Below are 17,007 nucleotides of genomic sequence, written 5' to 3'. Positions count from 1 at the left end.
CTCTGAGTAGGACTAACATCGGAAACAACCCTGTGTGTCTGGCGGTCTGGAGGAGATTCCTGCTTGCCTAGCAGCATAGGAACACCAGAGACCTTCTACATGCAAAGCAGGTGTCCTAACACTCAGCTGCAGCCCTCTAGTATACTGAATAACACCAATGGTGCATCTACCCCAATACTGTCTATACTGACTGGCAGCAGCTCCCCAGGGTCTCAGGTAGGGAGTATCTCCTGGCCCTACCTAGAGATGCTGGGGATTGAACCTGGGACCTTCTGCATCCAAAGCAGATGCTCTTACCACTGCGTTACAAGCCGCCTCCTGTAGGAATGTCAAGAAAACCATTTCTTTCTTTTGGTTCCCCTCCTCTAGCCGCCTTTGCCTCTACCTGCTCGGCTGGAGTGTCCATCACAAACTATAACATTTACTACCTCCCTCGGGGCGAGGAGAGGAATCCATTTCTGCACTTTGCCCTGCGCTGCCCTCAGAGGTCGAACCCCTGGCGACTCTGCGCTGACCCCTGAACTAGGCAGAGGGGGTGGCACAAAACACTTTGTCATTGTCAGCACGGAATCAAAAGGCAGACTTGGAGGGCCAGGGGGCTCCTCAAGCTCTCGTGCCGGACACTCACGCAGCGTGCGTGTCAATCCAGCCGCCTCTCAGGACTGGGTGCCAACCAAAACAGCCTTTCTAAACCCTGCAACCGCCCGGCTTTTAACCTGCTCCATTGCAGGATGGGGAAGAGCCAAGGCTCAGGGACAGAGAATCTGTTTTGCATGCATAAGGACCCAGGTCCGATCCCTGGCCTATCCAAGTGGGGCTTGGAGAGATTCCAGTCTGAATCCCCAGAGAGCTGCTACCAGTCAGCGCAAGCAATACTGAACTAGATGGACCAGTGATCTCACTCAATATAAAGGCACCTTTCTATGTTCCTAACTGCAGAGTGAAATGAATATGGCTGTGAGTCAGTGAAGAAAAGCCTCGTGTCATTGCAGAGGGAGACCGAGAGCAGAGATGTGGGTTTTTGGGGTGTTACAGGAGTGTTCCTGTTTTATTTATCTGTGAAATACTCCAATGGGAACCTCAGATCCAGGAGCTGAATGCTGCTGGGATTATTCCCAGTCTGCACCCAATTTATCCAGGTCACATTGCCCACCAGCCCTGCTTTGCACCTTCTTCAAGTGTTGTTTTGCACCTCCACTGCATTGGAGGATAGTCCATGAGGGCAAATGGGGCCAGCGCCCCATCAGCTTTAGCCTCTTCCCACCTCCCTGCCTTTTTGCTTGCAACCAGTCAGGGGCTGCCTCTGCTGGTTATTGGCACTGGCTTTTCCTCCTCTTGAACTCTCTGCCTTCTGCCCTAGTATTCCCAATGGCCACCAGCCACTACTGCTCCACTGTCAGAGGCCAGAGGTTTCTGCCACTGAGCTCTCAAACCACCACCACCACCCATGGACAAAAAACACAGCTGCTTTTCTCTCTTTCTCTCCATGCAATCCTTCTTGAACATCTTCAGGAACAGAATTGGGGTGCAGAAAAGTAATGGTTGGTCTGTCCCTACATTGATGACCACTGCTGCTGCTTGTGTGGCGACAGAGGCTGTTTCTGGAGCTGACACAGGTAGGGCAAAAAAAAGCCCAGCCAGATGGGCGGGGTATAAATAATAAATTATTATTATTATAAATTATTATTTTTATCAGTAGCAGTAATCTGGCCCCGAGAAATTGTGCATTTAACAGCAGCTATTCCTCTACTCCTCTGCAACCTATCCAGAACTGAGATTTTGTTGTTGTTGTTGTTGTTGTTGTTGTTGTTGTTGTTGTTGTTGTTGTTGTTTTGTACTCGTTCTGGCCTGACCCAGTGAATGCAACCCAATCTCTGGAATGTGGCTTCCCTAGCAATGGAGAGGACTGATGGCTGAAAGGTTAATGCCAGTAATTATAGGTGTGGGTGCATTCCTTTGGAAGCAATAACAGTATTGCACACACTTGCTCGCGCTTGGTGAGCAAAGGATTTCTAGATGGGATGGCTTCCCCCAACCCGTCTCCTTTTCCTGCCCCCACATGGTTGCCGTGATCCACAGCAGCCAGGGGGAAAGGAAGTCTGTTCATCAGCTCAACAGGATCGCCCACATACACACTCCTTGAAACTCATGGCAAAGTGTGTTCCCAGTTCTCCAGGAGCAGAGGAAAATGCAGAAGAAGAATGCAGTGGGTGCAGAACTCAGCTTCTTGAGAAGAAAGGTTTTTTAGTCCTCAGGGCTATGGCTTCTAGCCTTCTGAAAGTGTGTGGGCAATGCCTGGTTAAAACTCACACACTTTCAAGCACACCTTTACAGCCAAGGACTAAAATCTTGCACTAAAAAAAAAAAAAAATTAGGGGAGAGAAAGGTGGCTCAATTTAAAGCACTTTGCATTCCACTAACTCATAGCCAGAAACTATCTAATAGTGGTACTTCTGACACCATATCACACATTTGTGGGAGGGGAAGGCTGAGAAAACACCATTCTATACCACCACGCAAACCCCTGCAGTGTGGGGCCACAAGACTCAGGCAGAGCAACAGCCTCCCATGCAGAAGGTCCCAGATGCAATCCCCAGCACTTCCAGGTTGGGCTGGGAGAGGTTCCTGTCTGAAACCATCCACTACCAATCAGTGTAGAGAATACTGAACTAGATGAACCAATGTTCTGACTCAATGTAAGGCTGCTTCCTCTCTTCCTATACTCTTCCATGGAGCCCTGTGTTTGGGGGAAATGGCAGTCAGCTGTTTCCTCCAGCAGATCCCAGATTAGATCAGAGACTTTTGGGCACAGCCTGTCCTCTTTTGTCTTTCATGTGGACACAGTGAAAACCAAAGATTAATACAAGAAGAGCTCTACTAGAGCCACCTAGTCCAACATCCTGTTCTCACAGCGGCCAGTCAGGAGCTCCAAAGGGAAGACTCTCTCCACTTGTGATTCCCAACAACTGGTATTCAGAGGCAAATGACCTCTGGCAATGGAGGAAGCTTCAAGGAAAGACAGCAGGCAGGACATGAGCAGAACAGTCCACTTTTCCAGTTGTTCAGCAGCAGCTGATATCTAGAGGCATGAAGCCTCTGATCTTGGACATAGGATGTAGCCATGATGACTAGTAGCCATGGACAGCCTTATTCTCCGTGAATTTGTCTCGCCACTCTCTTAAAGCCATCCAGGTTGGTGGCCATGGCTATGGGCTTATCCATACTTCCTCTTAACCCAGGCCTTTGGGCTGATTAATATTCCACAGCCTTTTAAAATGTGTTTGTGATCTTTGGGGTTGGTTTGCCCATCGTTTGCTCAATGTCAGGAAAAACTGCTACCTTTTGGAACACCTGCCTGCTGATAAAGGCACAGGAGCAGGGCCAGAAAATAAAGGCGACAACCCAGGACTTTGTGTGTGCATGTAAGATCATAAGAAGAGCCCATCTAGTGCAGCACCCAGTTCTCACAGTGGCCAAGAAGATGCCTTTTCTGGGAAGTCCACAAAAAGGACCCAAGGACAAGATAATGGTCATAGCTGATACCCATTGGTAGACTTACCAATGTATGGCTGGGTGGATGAACACCTCCCCAGATCCTTTTTTTTGCCTCCTGTTTATTTCCACTATTTTTGATATTTGGACTCCTGTGTGAAAACCTCAGGAGTTCCCTTCCAACCATTTTGTCTAGCCATGCTCCCCATGAGTCTGCCCCCATCATCCTAACCCACGGATCCCCTCTCAAAGGGGGCTTGCTGTTCTGTGCTTTGCCATGTCCTGAACAATTCTTGTAATCTAAGCACCGCAGAAGCCCTGCCTGCAAGCCTCCGCTCTCTCCGCTCCAAAACTTTCCTTAATTACAATCTGTGAAATGCTGAAGTGGAGACACTGCGACAGCAACAGCTGGTAATTGGAAGCTGCTTGTTCTTTTGCTTTTCTGCCTTCTCTCTCTCTCCCTAGCCCACTCCCTCCCTCTCGCCCCCCCTTCCTGTCTTAACAGAGACAAGCTGGTTATTGTAGGCTCTCTGTGAGCACACACAGGCCGTCTCCCCCTCCTCCCAGCACACACTGTGGAGACTCTTCAGGATAATTCGGTATCTTAATGCTATGGTGGGGCTGGGTTAATTACCTGCGTTTCAACCCAGTGTGTGCAAACAGCTGCTCTCCAGAGTGGCTGCCTGCCAAACACACCACTGTTCCTCACTGCCAACAACCCAGACCAGAATCCTCTGCTCTGTGCAAGGGTTTTCGTAGAATTATGTGGTTGGAAGGGATCTTGGGAGTCATTTGGGTTGTGTACACACCAGCCATCTAAAGCAATCATGCAGTAATGCTGGAAACAGTAGTTTTATTGCTTGTGGAGCTACAATTCCCAGCAGCCTTAAACTATAGTTCCCAGGATTATGGGTTTTTTTTGGGGGGGGGGTTCTTTAAATGTATGGTGTATGTGCAGCCCTAGTCTAATTGTTGTGTTACTTTTATTGTTGTTAGCCGCTCTGAGCCCGGGTTCGGCTGGGGAGGGTGGGATATAAATGAAATTTTATTATTATTTATTATTATTGTGCCGGGCAGTATTTATTTTCCCCAAGGAGCTCTAGGCGGTATATATGGCTCTCCCTCTCCCAGTTTAACTCCCACAACAACCCTGTGAGGTAGGTTAGGCTGAGAGGCCCAAGGTCACCCAGTGAATTTCATGGCGAAGTGGGGATTTGAACCCTGGTCTTCCAGGTCCTAGTCTGACACTCAAACCACTACACCATGCTGGCTCTCGGGGTTCCATTCCATCCCATTAATAGCTATATCAGGGTAGGGAAGCTCAGTCCTGGGAGCTGAATACAGCCCTCTAGACCTTCCTATCTGGCCTTCAGAACTCTCTCTAGGCCACACTTGTTCCTGCTTCACGGAGACCTAAAGTCCATCTAGTCACACATATCTTGTCTCCCAAAGTAGACAACCAGATGATTCCAGAGATCAAACAGGCACAGCATGAAGGTAGCCGTTCTACCCGGTTTCAGGAACTCAAAGATATACTGCCTTGAAATGAGGAGGTTCTACTTAATTATCACATCTAGTCCCCCATAAGAAAATGCCTTGAACTAAGTTAGGGATGGGGGAGAAATTTGATTCAGCTCATTTACAAAGGAGAACATACCTAATTTGCACTTTCCAAAATGAGACACAAAACCTAAACTCAGCCATCTTTTGAAATTCACACTCCTCCAAATTTTGCAATGCAGCTCTCCAGCAATGCATACGAATATGCTAAGGTAAAATGTGCACAGAACATGCACATAGTTCTGAAAGTAACATACAAAAATGAATTATATTAGGGGGAATTGCTTTGCAGGTATTTGGGCTTATTCATACTCTTTCCCCAACTCTTTCCAGGCTGAGGTTTAATGCTTTGTGTTTCAGTGGGGTTCCCCCCGCAACCGAGCTTTCCCCACAAAAACCTGCCCAGTAAAGCTGAAATGTAAATTTGGCTTTTCTGCAGATTGCTGTTTGCTCTGATTAAGCTCTAAAGAGCAGGTTTTTGCAAGGAAAGCTTCGGAGAAAAAAAAGCACACTCAGACAGAGATATAACTTGTGGACCATGCCTTGAAAAAGTGGAGGGAAAGTACAGTGGTACCTCGGGTTAAGTACTTAATTCGTTCTGGAGGTCCGTACTTAACCTGAAACTGTTCTTAACCTGAAGCACCACTTTAGCTAATGGGGCCTCCTGCTGCCGCCACGCCGCTGGAGCACAATTTCTGTTCTCATCATGAAGCAAAGTTCTTAACCTGAAGCACTATTTCTGGGTTAGCGGAGTCTGTAACCTGAAGCATATGTAACCCGAGGTACCACTGTAATTGTGAATAAGCACTTAGTCAAAACTGCATATACAAATGGGTGTATTAGAAGAAGTCCGCACTGAAGTGTTGATTAATTTTCATTAGGACTTTATAAAAAATAAATAATTTTCAAACTGCTGTGGAAATGTGGAAAACTGAATTTAAGATTGGGAAAAGGTGAGGAACCAAAATGGGCTGATTCACCAAGTCTCTACACAGAGTCCAACTGTTGATCTGCCTCCCTCAGTTCGGCCTGCACTGACTAGCATGGTTTTATATCTCAGAGCCAGCAGGATCAGGCCAATGGGGCATGAAACCCAGCATCCTGTTTTCATGGTGATGCCTATGGGGAGTGTGCAGGCAGGACCTGAATGGACACCTGATACGACTTAGCCTCTACAGCTTCATCTCATCCTCTTAGAAGCCATCCAAGTGAGTAGCCATTCACTCCTGGTGGGACTCCAGTTATGGAGTCCAGCTATGTGCTGTGTGAAGAAGTCCTTTCGCCCAACTCATGCAGGTGTTTCCAACACAGGTGCCCAAATATCTGATCGATCAAGATGGGCAGAGGGCGATGGTCCCTGATATTTGGGTTGGGCAGAGCTCATTTTCATCTGGGCCAGAGGTGGGGCGAATATATTTCTTTCAGGAACGGTGGAAGCAAGAAAACAGAGGTGGTTGGGGGTGGGATTCTACTGCAGGAGTTTTTCACAAATTCCATCTTTAAAGTACACACCCAAAGGGCCCTTGGCATATCGAAATCCCTTATACAAACACATTAAAGTACACAGAGGCATCATATATTTCACACACTCACCAGGTCAAATTTTCTTCTGATTAACGCGCACTCACTCTATATTTGCAGAGGTTTAAGCCTGACTTTGCTGCTTTCGACAAAGCCAAAGGCTCGGCTGAGATCATGACAAGGGATGAACCAGCCCTGGGGATCATCATCAATTAGGGAATCATAATCATTATCTTCATCATCCAGTTATGGGAGAGGCCATAGCTCAATGGTGGAGACTCTGCTTTGCATGCAGAAGACTCCAAGTTCATGGCTGAATCAAACTAAGGCATACTCAGAGTAGACCTGCTGAAACGAATGAGCTGAAAAGCGTCAGGCCCATCTGATCCAGCATCCTGATCTCAGTGGCCAATGCGAAGTCTGCAAACTGGATCTGGGCAGAAGAACAGTGTCTCCCCACTTGTGAATTCCAGCAACTGGTACGTTACCTCCGACAGTGGAGCTGAAGCATAGCTAGCTTTCAGTGAATTAATTCCACTGGATCTATACTGAGTATTGTGCAGTTTTGGTGGGGAGGGGGGAACCTCTGACCCAAGGGCTGGATTCAGCCATTTGTATCCGGTTCTTGGGAGTCTCCCACAGGTCACACCCATCTCTGCTCACGGTCCTTCCTTGAGTGGCTAGCTGGGACATTGCCTCTTGCTTGTCTGGGTAGAGAAGCAAGTGCATATAGAGGAACCTCTTGACATTTGCATGGCTGAATGTAGCATACTGTACAGACGGAAGAGTTGTCTCAACTAGGGCCAGGGCCTTTTCAGTAGTGGCCCCGACTTGGTGGAATGCTCTGTCACAAGAGACCAGGGCCCTGAGGGACTTGACATCTTTCCGCAGGGCCTGCAAGACAGAGCTGTTCCGCCTGGCCTTTGGTTTGGACTCAGTCTGACCCTTATGTTTCCCCCCCCCCCTTATGGCTTTGATCTATGGGCTATTATTAAAATGAGGCTGCATTTTAAATTGTATTTTCAACCTGTATTTTAAATCCCCCCATTATGTTTTTATTGTAATTTTACTGGTGTTAGCCACCCTGAGCCCAGCTCTGGCCATGGAGGGCAGGGTATAAATAAAAAATTATTATATATTATTTATTATTGTATTCTTTGCCCCACCCACTTTTGTCTCTGGCCTACCTGTGTGGCCTACCTGCTGTGGGCTTCAAGAAGGTTGTCTACAAGGGAATGTTGGATGCAACCTTCAATCTCCAACATCTCCAGAAAAGAACCTGCTCTGAAACCCTGGAGAACTGCTGTCGGTTGGTCTAGACGATACCGAGCTAGATGCACCGACCATACAACATGGTGTTCCCAAGTATTATATGCATTTATCCCTATGGCACTATGTGCATGGTGCTTTAGCTAGCATGGGAAAACAAGGTCCCTGCCTTTAAGAAGCTTTCAATCTAGATACCTAGTGCTGGGCCAAGTCAAGCTGTGGGAAGGGGAGTGAGGCTGTACAAGAGGAGATGGGAGGAAGACCACCAGAAGAACCTGGTTGCCAGATCAGGCCAAAGGCCCTCTAGTCTAGCACTCTGTTCTCACAGTGGCCAACCAGATACCCCAATGAGTAGTCTACAAGTAGGACATGAGCACAACCAGATCTAGGGAAGAAATTCAAATCAGTTCTCATTTAAAGGCTGTTTCCATTCCTCTGAAGCCTGGCTTCCAACAAAAGCTGCACTACTCATCTTACTGTCTGCTGTGGCAGAATTTTATGTAATTAATTGCATTCTTATGCCACACCGTTCATTTTAGCACAATGCAATAATTACGTATCTGTTGCAGATCGACAACAACAACAACAGAGACTACCAATCGTTTTCACTGGTCTGATCTCAATTTCAGTCATGGGATGAATAAGCAAATACCGGCAGCTTTAGCTTCCATTTCCATCAAAATTCTCCAGCACCCCTCTCTATTGTCTCAGAGGACAAAGGCTGTGTCCAGAAGCGATTCCCAAGCTGCCCGCCTGCTCCTTCAGGAGAAGGTACAACCCGGTTCAGAACAAGCAACCGGCCAACTTCTTAGACACAAACACAAACACAAAAATTAACATCCATTGCTCCGCCTACTTTTGCCTTTAGCCCCACCCACCACTGGTATGAAACCCTGGGGAGGTTGTCCAGAAAGGAATGTCACCTTCAGCTGAAATAGGTTCCTCAGCTTTGGTCTGTCTCTAAAAGGGGGTTCACCTACATGCACATTGGAATTGACATGAATGGTGGAAAATTCCAGCCTCCTGATCCTCTTCCTGATTAATATAAAATATGTCCAGAGGAATCTGCCTCTGTCTCTCTCTGCTTGGAATCTGTTCAGTTCTTCTTCACGTGATTCCCCCACCCCACCCCCCAGCTGGCTGGCTGGGTAACCATGAACTTTATTCCAAAACGCTAAGTATGTTGCAAAACACAGAAATGAGAATATGCTACGGAACGTAGAAATTCCATGACACGGTGCAATGGGCTAGAGAACATCAGGGGTCCAAATCTTCAGTTAGCATAGCAGATAGCACAGTCTGATGGATTGTTTTGTTAGCGCTACTATAATGCTATTCTCATGCAATCCCAACTCTATATTGCATTATGTGGTTGTATCTGATTCAGAGTTCAGAATGTCATTATCTTCCATGTGAAGATAAGATGCTTTGAATGAAGCACCGCACATCAATAAACCAACTGATTCGTTTCAACTGCAATCTTGGGTCTGCGGTGTTTATCGCTGGTTCTGTTCGAGTCCCTGTTTCACTGGCTTGCTAAATGAGCAAATCTGAACTCTGACTGGAGTACCCAAATAACAATTTCTTTTTTTAAAAAAATAGTTCCTGCAGGGAAAGCCCCATCCTCTGTTGGAGACGCTGGAGAGCTGCTGCCAGTCAGTGCAGAGAATATTGGCTCAGTAGAGGGCAGCTTTGGATTTTGACCAGGAGACCGTGAACTCTACATTTAAAACATTTGAACTCTGCATCCAAATTCTACACCAAGAAAGCTGAAACTTGTATCCTACACAATTTATGCAGTTTGCATCTTGGGATAATGTATACAGATTTGCATAATTTCGTCTGATTTTGTAAGCTCCAGGTGGAGAGGGGAGGGGAGGCTCTATAAAGGGCTCCAAAACACACACACACCCCACACATGAAATAGTCTTTTGACCTCTGAGGAGTGTCCACACACTTTCAACGATATCTTTGCAGGCATGAGGAGTAGAAACCTTCTAGAATATGGAGATGCTCAGGTAACTGTTTCCAGCACCTGATATGGCATTCTGCACTCCTGCAAAATCATGGTTACACACAGCCCAGGGTATGACTGTGCGGTCAACTTTCACCCAACTTTTTTCTTTTTTAAAATAAATTAAGCACCAAACTCCAGCAGGTTTGCTTTGGTAATTTCGTCCTCTGAAAAGAGGGTTGGAAATAGCACCAAGTTTGTAGCAGTTTCCTGGATTTCACAGACCCAGATCTGCCACCACCCACACTTTAACATTTGGTGCATCTCTCTCTTGCAAGTTTTCCAGGAAAGCGAGGCACCCCCCTGCCTTCTGGAACTGTAACCCGCCCCCTCTTAGCAGGAACCATATGGATGGGGAGGGCGAGAGCGTGACACTTCTTTGCCCGGACGCCTGGGTCCCTTGGCCCTACCTTCAAAGTCAGAGAGAATCCCATCCAGATGTTCTTTGACAGACAGCTGGGACATCTTGCCTTCAGGCAGGCGGCTTGGTCCTGGGACGAGGAGGGTGGCCGGCTCAGTCCTCGTGTGTAGCCACAACTGCCTCCTCTCTGGGGGACCTGCGCTTCGTAAGACTGCAAAGAGAAAGAAAAGAGATCTGGGATCGTGGGGAAAGGGGTGTGTGTTGGGGCAGCATTATTATTATTTCTTCCCCAGTTCTCAGGCTTTGCGGCACCCACACTCACCTCCAGGCTCTGAGCTTCTACTTCGGAAAGAGAGTGCAAGAGGAAAGAGACTGACTTTCCTTCTCTCTCTCCACCCCCCACCCCAGAAAGCCCCCTCCCCACCCCACCCCCAGCTAAACCCTTCCGGGGATCACATTGGCTGAACGGGCTTGGCTGTGCTTTCCTTGTGGGGGAAAGAGGAGACGAGGGGAGGGGAGAAAGTGGAGAAGGGAGGGAGGGGACGGGCTGGGGTGGAGGGGACGCCAGCCTCCACTCCGAGCTGCTTTTGGCAGGCAAGGAAGAAGACAGAGGGAGAGAGGAAAGGGGTGGCGAGGGGGGGAGAGAAGGAGGTGGGTCTACCGCTTTAGAGAAGCTGCAAAAGGCAGCTGCGCTGGGCCAGAGCGCTCCCTGTTTGCTTATTTTTATAGGGTTCACCAGCCTCAGCCACTGAGGCCACCAGCTCCTCCAGCTGCAGCTGCGCACGACTGGCCCGTTTCCAACAAAGGTTGCCAATTTTTTCTTACGAGCCCCGCTCCTGCGCTTTTAAGCAGCAGGCCTACAAAAGAGAAGTTGAGCAGGTGACACTTTTACGCACACAGAGAGAATGAGTTGCAGAGCTGTGTGCCAGGGCAGCCCTTAAAAGCAGCGGAGCAGGGCCAGAGAGGAAACGTGGCAACCCTAATTAACCCACAACCATACCGTGATAGGGTCGACTGGGTCACATGCCCCGTGACAGGCAGCTAAAGGTGTGAGTAGGCACCATTGAGAAAAGCATCTTCTCCCAGAAATATAGAAGAGTTTCACTTTGGAGGGTGGCAGCTCAGAGCTCAAACCACCCAAATGCTGATCACCACTTAGGACTGAAGTCAAAGGATGAGCATGCATGTGCAATCAAGGCCCTGGGCATGTTCACTCCTTTTCTGGATGTGTATCCGGAAGCATGAGCACAAGGAACAACACACATCTTTGCAGGAAAATTAGGGCTGCACTGTTTAAAATCAGTTATACAAATCAATTTAAAACTTTTGGTCTATCAAAGCAGATGACATCTTGGAATCGGATGAAAGTGAATGGGATAAAGCACTGGGAGCAGAACATGGCTTTGAAAAATGAAGTCTGCTTGTTCATTATGGGAATGAAAAATCCCAAGACAAAGTTCAACCTTAGATATGATTTTCAATCATATAATTTGACATTCTGCTTAAAACAAAATAGAATCATAGGAGCCAAGGACGCCTAATATGTATACAATGCCCTTTAACTCATAATTGACTTTTCCCCGTGCAGCTACATATTATGACACTATATTTATATTTCATGTTTACATATACAGTATAGAGGAACTATTTTGTTTCTGTTGTGATTATTTTATTTTATTTTAATTTAAAAAAAAATTAAAACCACCCCAACGGCTTTTAACCTGCTGTAAAATGATTATTTTTTATACAAGCACTTATAAAAACTGCAGTTGGCAAGCTCTGTTTTAACAGAGGCATCAGTGTCCTTTTTACAAACAAGTAGGATGCCTCTCTTTAAGACAATGGGTTGTATGCCATGTTAAGCCTACTCAGAGTAGATGCATTGGAAGTAATGGGCAGGATTTACTTAGGTCCCTTTATTTCAGTGGTTCTACTCTGAGCAGGACTTAGCTGAAGACAGCACAATACTTACGACTCTGCATGCTCACTTCATCCAAAACAAGGACAGTGATGTTACTGGATTCCACCAGCCCTGACCAAACATAGCTAGTCATCGGGATGACGCAAGTTGCAGTCCAACAGCATCTTGAGAGACAGAGGTTCCATACCCCTGCTCTACAACCATAGAAAACCTGCTTCTGGCTTGGTTTTGCTATTTTGTAAACTGATGCACAATGAATTGACTGATTATTATTATTTAAGTAGAAGCTTCATTTCTTCTTTTTTTCAGTCCATCGCTATTCCACAAAATTATTCCGCAAACAGAAAACAGCAGGAGCATTCCTCGTGCAGACTATAAATTGTTTCTGTGCTGCGACTTAACCGATTATCTAATAGATGGGCTGAAACTGGCATGATGAATTGATTAATATGTCTCGACTCAATCTACAACACCCTTATCAAAATCCATGCATGAAAAGCCTCCTTTGAGCACAGTTAGATCAGAGGTTCCATGATCAGGATTCCTGATGGAACAACAACAACAACAACAAAACAAAATAAACACCCACAAAGAAACATACTGTATTGGTTTAACTCGCTTGCCAGACGAACTCAGAGGCTGTTAAAAATAAATGAAGGATTAACATTGGATTGATTTATTGGAACTACCTGGACTAATTAAGAGAAGCAGCACAAATGTGAGATGATCATCACTCCCCGACCTCAGAGCATGGGAAGCCAATCAAAGATTTATAATTCGGCATAATATTTGGATTGTTTGATTATTTTATAATTTGGAATGTTTTTAATGTGGTTTTTATTGGATTGTAAAATGGAAAACTTAATAAATATTATTATTAACGACAACAACAACTTCAAGGGCGATCACAACAATGCAATGCAATGCAGGAAGGTTTTTAAAAGAAAATTTCCTCCTGATTAAATCTCCCAGGCCACTAATTGCTGGGGTGCTTTTAACAGCAGCTCAGAGCTCATCCGCACTTCCTTTTTGTGCTGTTTCTAGGCACAAGTCAGGACTTTCCAGGTCTCTCTTTTTTCCTTTTCTTTTTGTCCCAGCACTTTCCATGGGAAAACCCATATTTTGCAAGTGAATAGGAGCAAATGGTAATCCATGAAAAACTCAACTGCCATTTGCTTTGATTCACCTGCAAAATGTGGGTTTTTATAGAATCCTAGAATCCTAGTTGGAAGGGACCCCAGGGGTCATCTAGTCCAACCCCCTGCAATGCAGGAATCTCACCTAAAGCATCCATGACAGATGGCCATCCAACCTCTGCTTCAAAGCCTCCAAGGAAGGAGAGTCCACCACCTCTTGTGGTAGTTTATTCCATGGCTGATCAGCTGTTACTGTCAGAAAGTTTTTCTGAATGTTTTGTGGGAATCTCTTTTGTTGCAACTTGATGCCATTGGTTCGAGTCCTACCCTCCAGAGCAGGAGAAAACAAGCATGCTCCCTCCTCCATGTGACAGCCCTTAAGATATTTGAAGATGGCTATCATATCTCCTCTCAGTCTCCTCTTTTCCAGGCTAAACATACCCAGCTCCTTCAAGCGTTCCTCATAAGGCTTAGTTTCCAGACACTTGATGATGGGTAGGCAAACTAAGGCCCGGGGGCCGGATCTGGCCCAATCGCCTTCTCAATCCGGCCCGCTGACAGTCCGGGAATCAGCGTGTTTTTACATGAGTAGAATGTGTCCTTTTATTTAAAATGTATCTCTGGGTTATTTGTGGGGCATAGGAATTCGTCCCCCCCCCCAAATATAGTCTGGCCCATAAGGTCTGAGGGACAGTGGACCGGCCCCCTGCTGAAAAAGTTTGCTGACCCCTGCCCTTGATCATCTTGGTTGCCCCTTCTCTGCACACATTCCAGCTTGTCAGCATCCTTCTTAAATTGTGGTACCCAGAATTGGACACAGTATTCCAAGTGGTCTGACTAAGGCAGAATAGAGTGGTACTATTATTTCCCTTGATCTCTGGACACTATACTTCTGTTGATGCAGCCTAGAATAGCATTAGGTTTTTTTGCTGCTTCATCACACTGTTGACTCATGTTAAGCTTGTGGCCCACCCGGATCCCAAGATCCTTTTCACATGTACTGCTAGTAAGCCAGGTGTCCCCCATCCTATATTTGTGCATCTGGTTCTTCCTGCCTGAGTAAAGAACCTTACATTTGTCCCTATTGAAATTCATTTTGTTAGCTTGCATCCACTTCTCCAATCTGTTAAGTTCATTTTGAATTCTGATTCTGTCTTCTGTGGCATTAGCTACCCCTCCCAGTTTGGTGTCATCTGCAAATTTGATGAGGATCCTCTCAATTCCTTCATCCAAGTCATTTATAAAGATGTTAAACAACAACGGGCCCAGGACAGAACCCTGTGGCACCCCACTTGTCACTTTTTCCCAGGATAACAAGGAACCATTAATGAGTACTCTTTGGGTTCGGTCAGTCAACCAGCTACAAATCCACCTAACAGTTACATCGTTCAACCCACATTTTACCAGCTTCCTTGCGAGAATATCATGGGGGACTTTGTCAAAAGCCTTACTGAAATCAAGATACACTGTGTCCACTGCATTTCCTTGATCCACCAAGTCTGTAATTCCATAAAAAAAGAAAGAAATCAGATTGGTCTGGCATGACTTATTTTTGAGAAACCCATGCTGGGGCTTAGTAATCACAGCATCCTTTTCTAAATGCTCACAGACCGACTGTTGAATTATCTGTTCTAGGACCCTGGTATCGATGTCAAACTCACCGTTCGGTAGTTACCTGGGTCTTGTTTTTGAAGATGGGGACAACATTTGCCCGCCTCCAGTCTGTAGGGATCTTACTTGTTCTCCAAGAATTTTCAGAGATAATAGACAAGGGTTCTGAAATTACATCTGCAAGCTCCTTTAGTACCCTTGGATCCAGCTCATCAGGCCCTGGAGATTTTTCCCCAGGGAAATTGCTGGGACCTGGATCAGGACCCGAAAAGTCTGGATCTGTGCCTTGAAAGCACAGCACAAAGGTTGTGTGGATAAGCCTTCACTCTGCACCAATCAGCATGTGGCAATGCTCCCCTCTTCGTTGTGAAAAGTTTTGTGAACAGGTCAAGCTGTTGCTAAAGGCAGAAAAGCAGTTCAAGCTGGGTTTTGTTGGGTCGGTTGGCACCCCTAGCTGGATTTCCACACAGCAGACACTCCAGGAAAAACTCAACCACGTTCTGTCATAAAACAACAACACAACAGGTTTTTTTTGCAGCTAGGAAAATGACAAGGCAACGCACAGAAAATTGTCGGGTGGACAAACAATTAATGGGAAGATATGTAAACACCCCACAAGCAAGTCAGGATCTATGCTCATAGTCGTATCACTGCCTTGAAAAGAAGTCACAACAAATGCTCCATAAGGAGAAAACATAGTCTGACATCCGCATAAACTTTGGGTCAGCCAATCATGATGAATAAACAGGTTTCCTGGAGGAGCCCCCTAACATGAATTCCAATCATAGTCATCATTCTGGCTTCACCCCACTTCCAACAGCCTCCAGAAGCTAAATCTTGGAGCAATAAACTAGAGGGAGCCTTAATGCCATAAATGGATTTCTTGGCCTCTTTTTATTTTTAACAAAAGGCAGCTGTAAGGTGAGGGGGAAAGCTATATGGGTTGGGACCATAGCAGAAGGGAAAGTGGGTTCAGCCTCCTCTGCACCATTTTATTGCCAAATGTCCCCCCCCCCCAAGCTGCTATTCAGGACAAACCCAATATATTTTGCTACCTGAGACTGAACAGCGAAGGAGGACCTCTCCTGCCTCCGCCCGCCCCCCCACTCAAGGAAGGTGCACGTTACCCAAGACAGGTCAGCCAAGTTATTTTGGCAACAGAGGCAGAAAAATCTCACAAGCACCTCTTCCATTCCTTGGCAGTAAAAATGTAAACAATGCTTTTAAAAAAACCCAAACAGCCATTAGATGCCCTTTCTTGACACCCCTGATGAGTGCTGGGGAACCTGTGGCTCCAAATATATTGCTGATATCCCCCCCCCCAATTAAATGCTCTTATTATTGTGTCAAGAACTTGTTACACAATGAACCCCAGTCAGGGTGGGGGGCACAGTTCAAGGAATTGCTCAAGCATATCTGCTTTTGGAAACACTAAAAGCATAATAAGTGGCATACCTACATTATATTTCTTATTTCGACATTTGTTTTGTTTTGAAGATTAATGTGACTATTGGCTGAATATATATATATATATATTCAGGGAGGTTATATGAAGAAATACACACATGGTTGGCATGGGTGCAATTGGCATAGAGAAGCCATGTGTTGATGGAGTTACAGTTGATGGGTTGGGTTTACAGATACATGCATTAATGTGGGAGGCTTTTGTTTTGTTTTCAAATGGGCTTGCTGTAAAATCATTCCCCGAGGCTTTCCCAATGGTTAAACAAAATAAATGTAACAGGAAACTGGTGTGATCTTGCTGACGTGGCATCGCAACACATGCACACCCACCCACACCTCTCCCGTCTATATCAAACGGTGGTCTAGGCTCCCTCCAGCTGTATATTTTACCTAATTACACCTCTGGCTCTGAAGGTGACTTGCGTGCATTCCTCTTAACGGTGGTTTCTGCAGAGACACTTATATCAAACTTTTAAGAGCTCGTAATCTAAACAGGAGGCAGTTTGGCCCAGAAATCAAACCTCAACATTCCTTCTTTAGCTTAAGGACCACGTAGCAGCCACAGATCGGAGACAGCCAACTCCACCCCCACCCTTCTCATGCCTCAGATCTCTCTCAGATTCCCACAAATGGCACAGCACCTTTACAGATCCCACAC

At 46.1% G+C, this 17,007-nt stretch overlaps 1 protein-coding gene across 1 annotated transcript in view; it reads right to left on the bottom strand.

Annotated features, from left to right (window-relative positions):
* Positions 1-11,223, bottom strand: part of SEPTIN12 (septin 12) — a 74,581-nt gene extending 63,358 nt beyond the window's left edge. The window contains exons 1-2 of the mRNA XM_083585052.1: positions 10,540-11,223; positions 10,267-10,404 (exon numbers count right to left, since the gene is read on the bottom strand). Coding sequence (XP_083441178.1) covers positions 10,267-10,321 — 55 coding nt within the window. The 5' untranslated portion in view covers positions 10,322-10,404; positions 10,540-11,223. The remainder of the gene's footprint in view (positions 1-10,266; positions 10,405-10,539) is intronic.
* Between the last annotated feature and the right edge of the window lie 5,784 nt (positions 11,224-17,007).

This window comes from Podarcis filfolensis (assembly GCF_964270895.1).
Source record: "Podarcis filfolensis genome assembly, chromosome: 14".
Lineage (NCBI taxonomy): Eukaryota > Metazoa > Chordata > Lepidosauria > Squamata > Lacertidae > Podarcis > Podarcis filfolensis.
The sequence above is the reverse complement of the archived record's forward strand: the minus strand, read 5'-3'. Positions and strand labels throughout refer to the sequence as shown.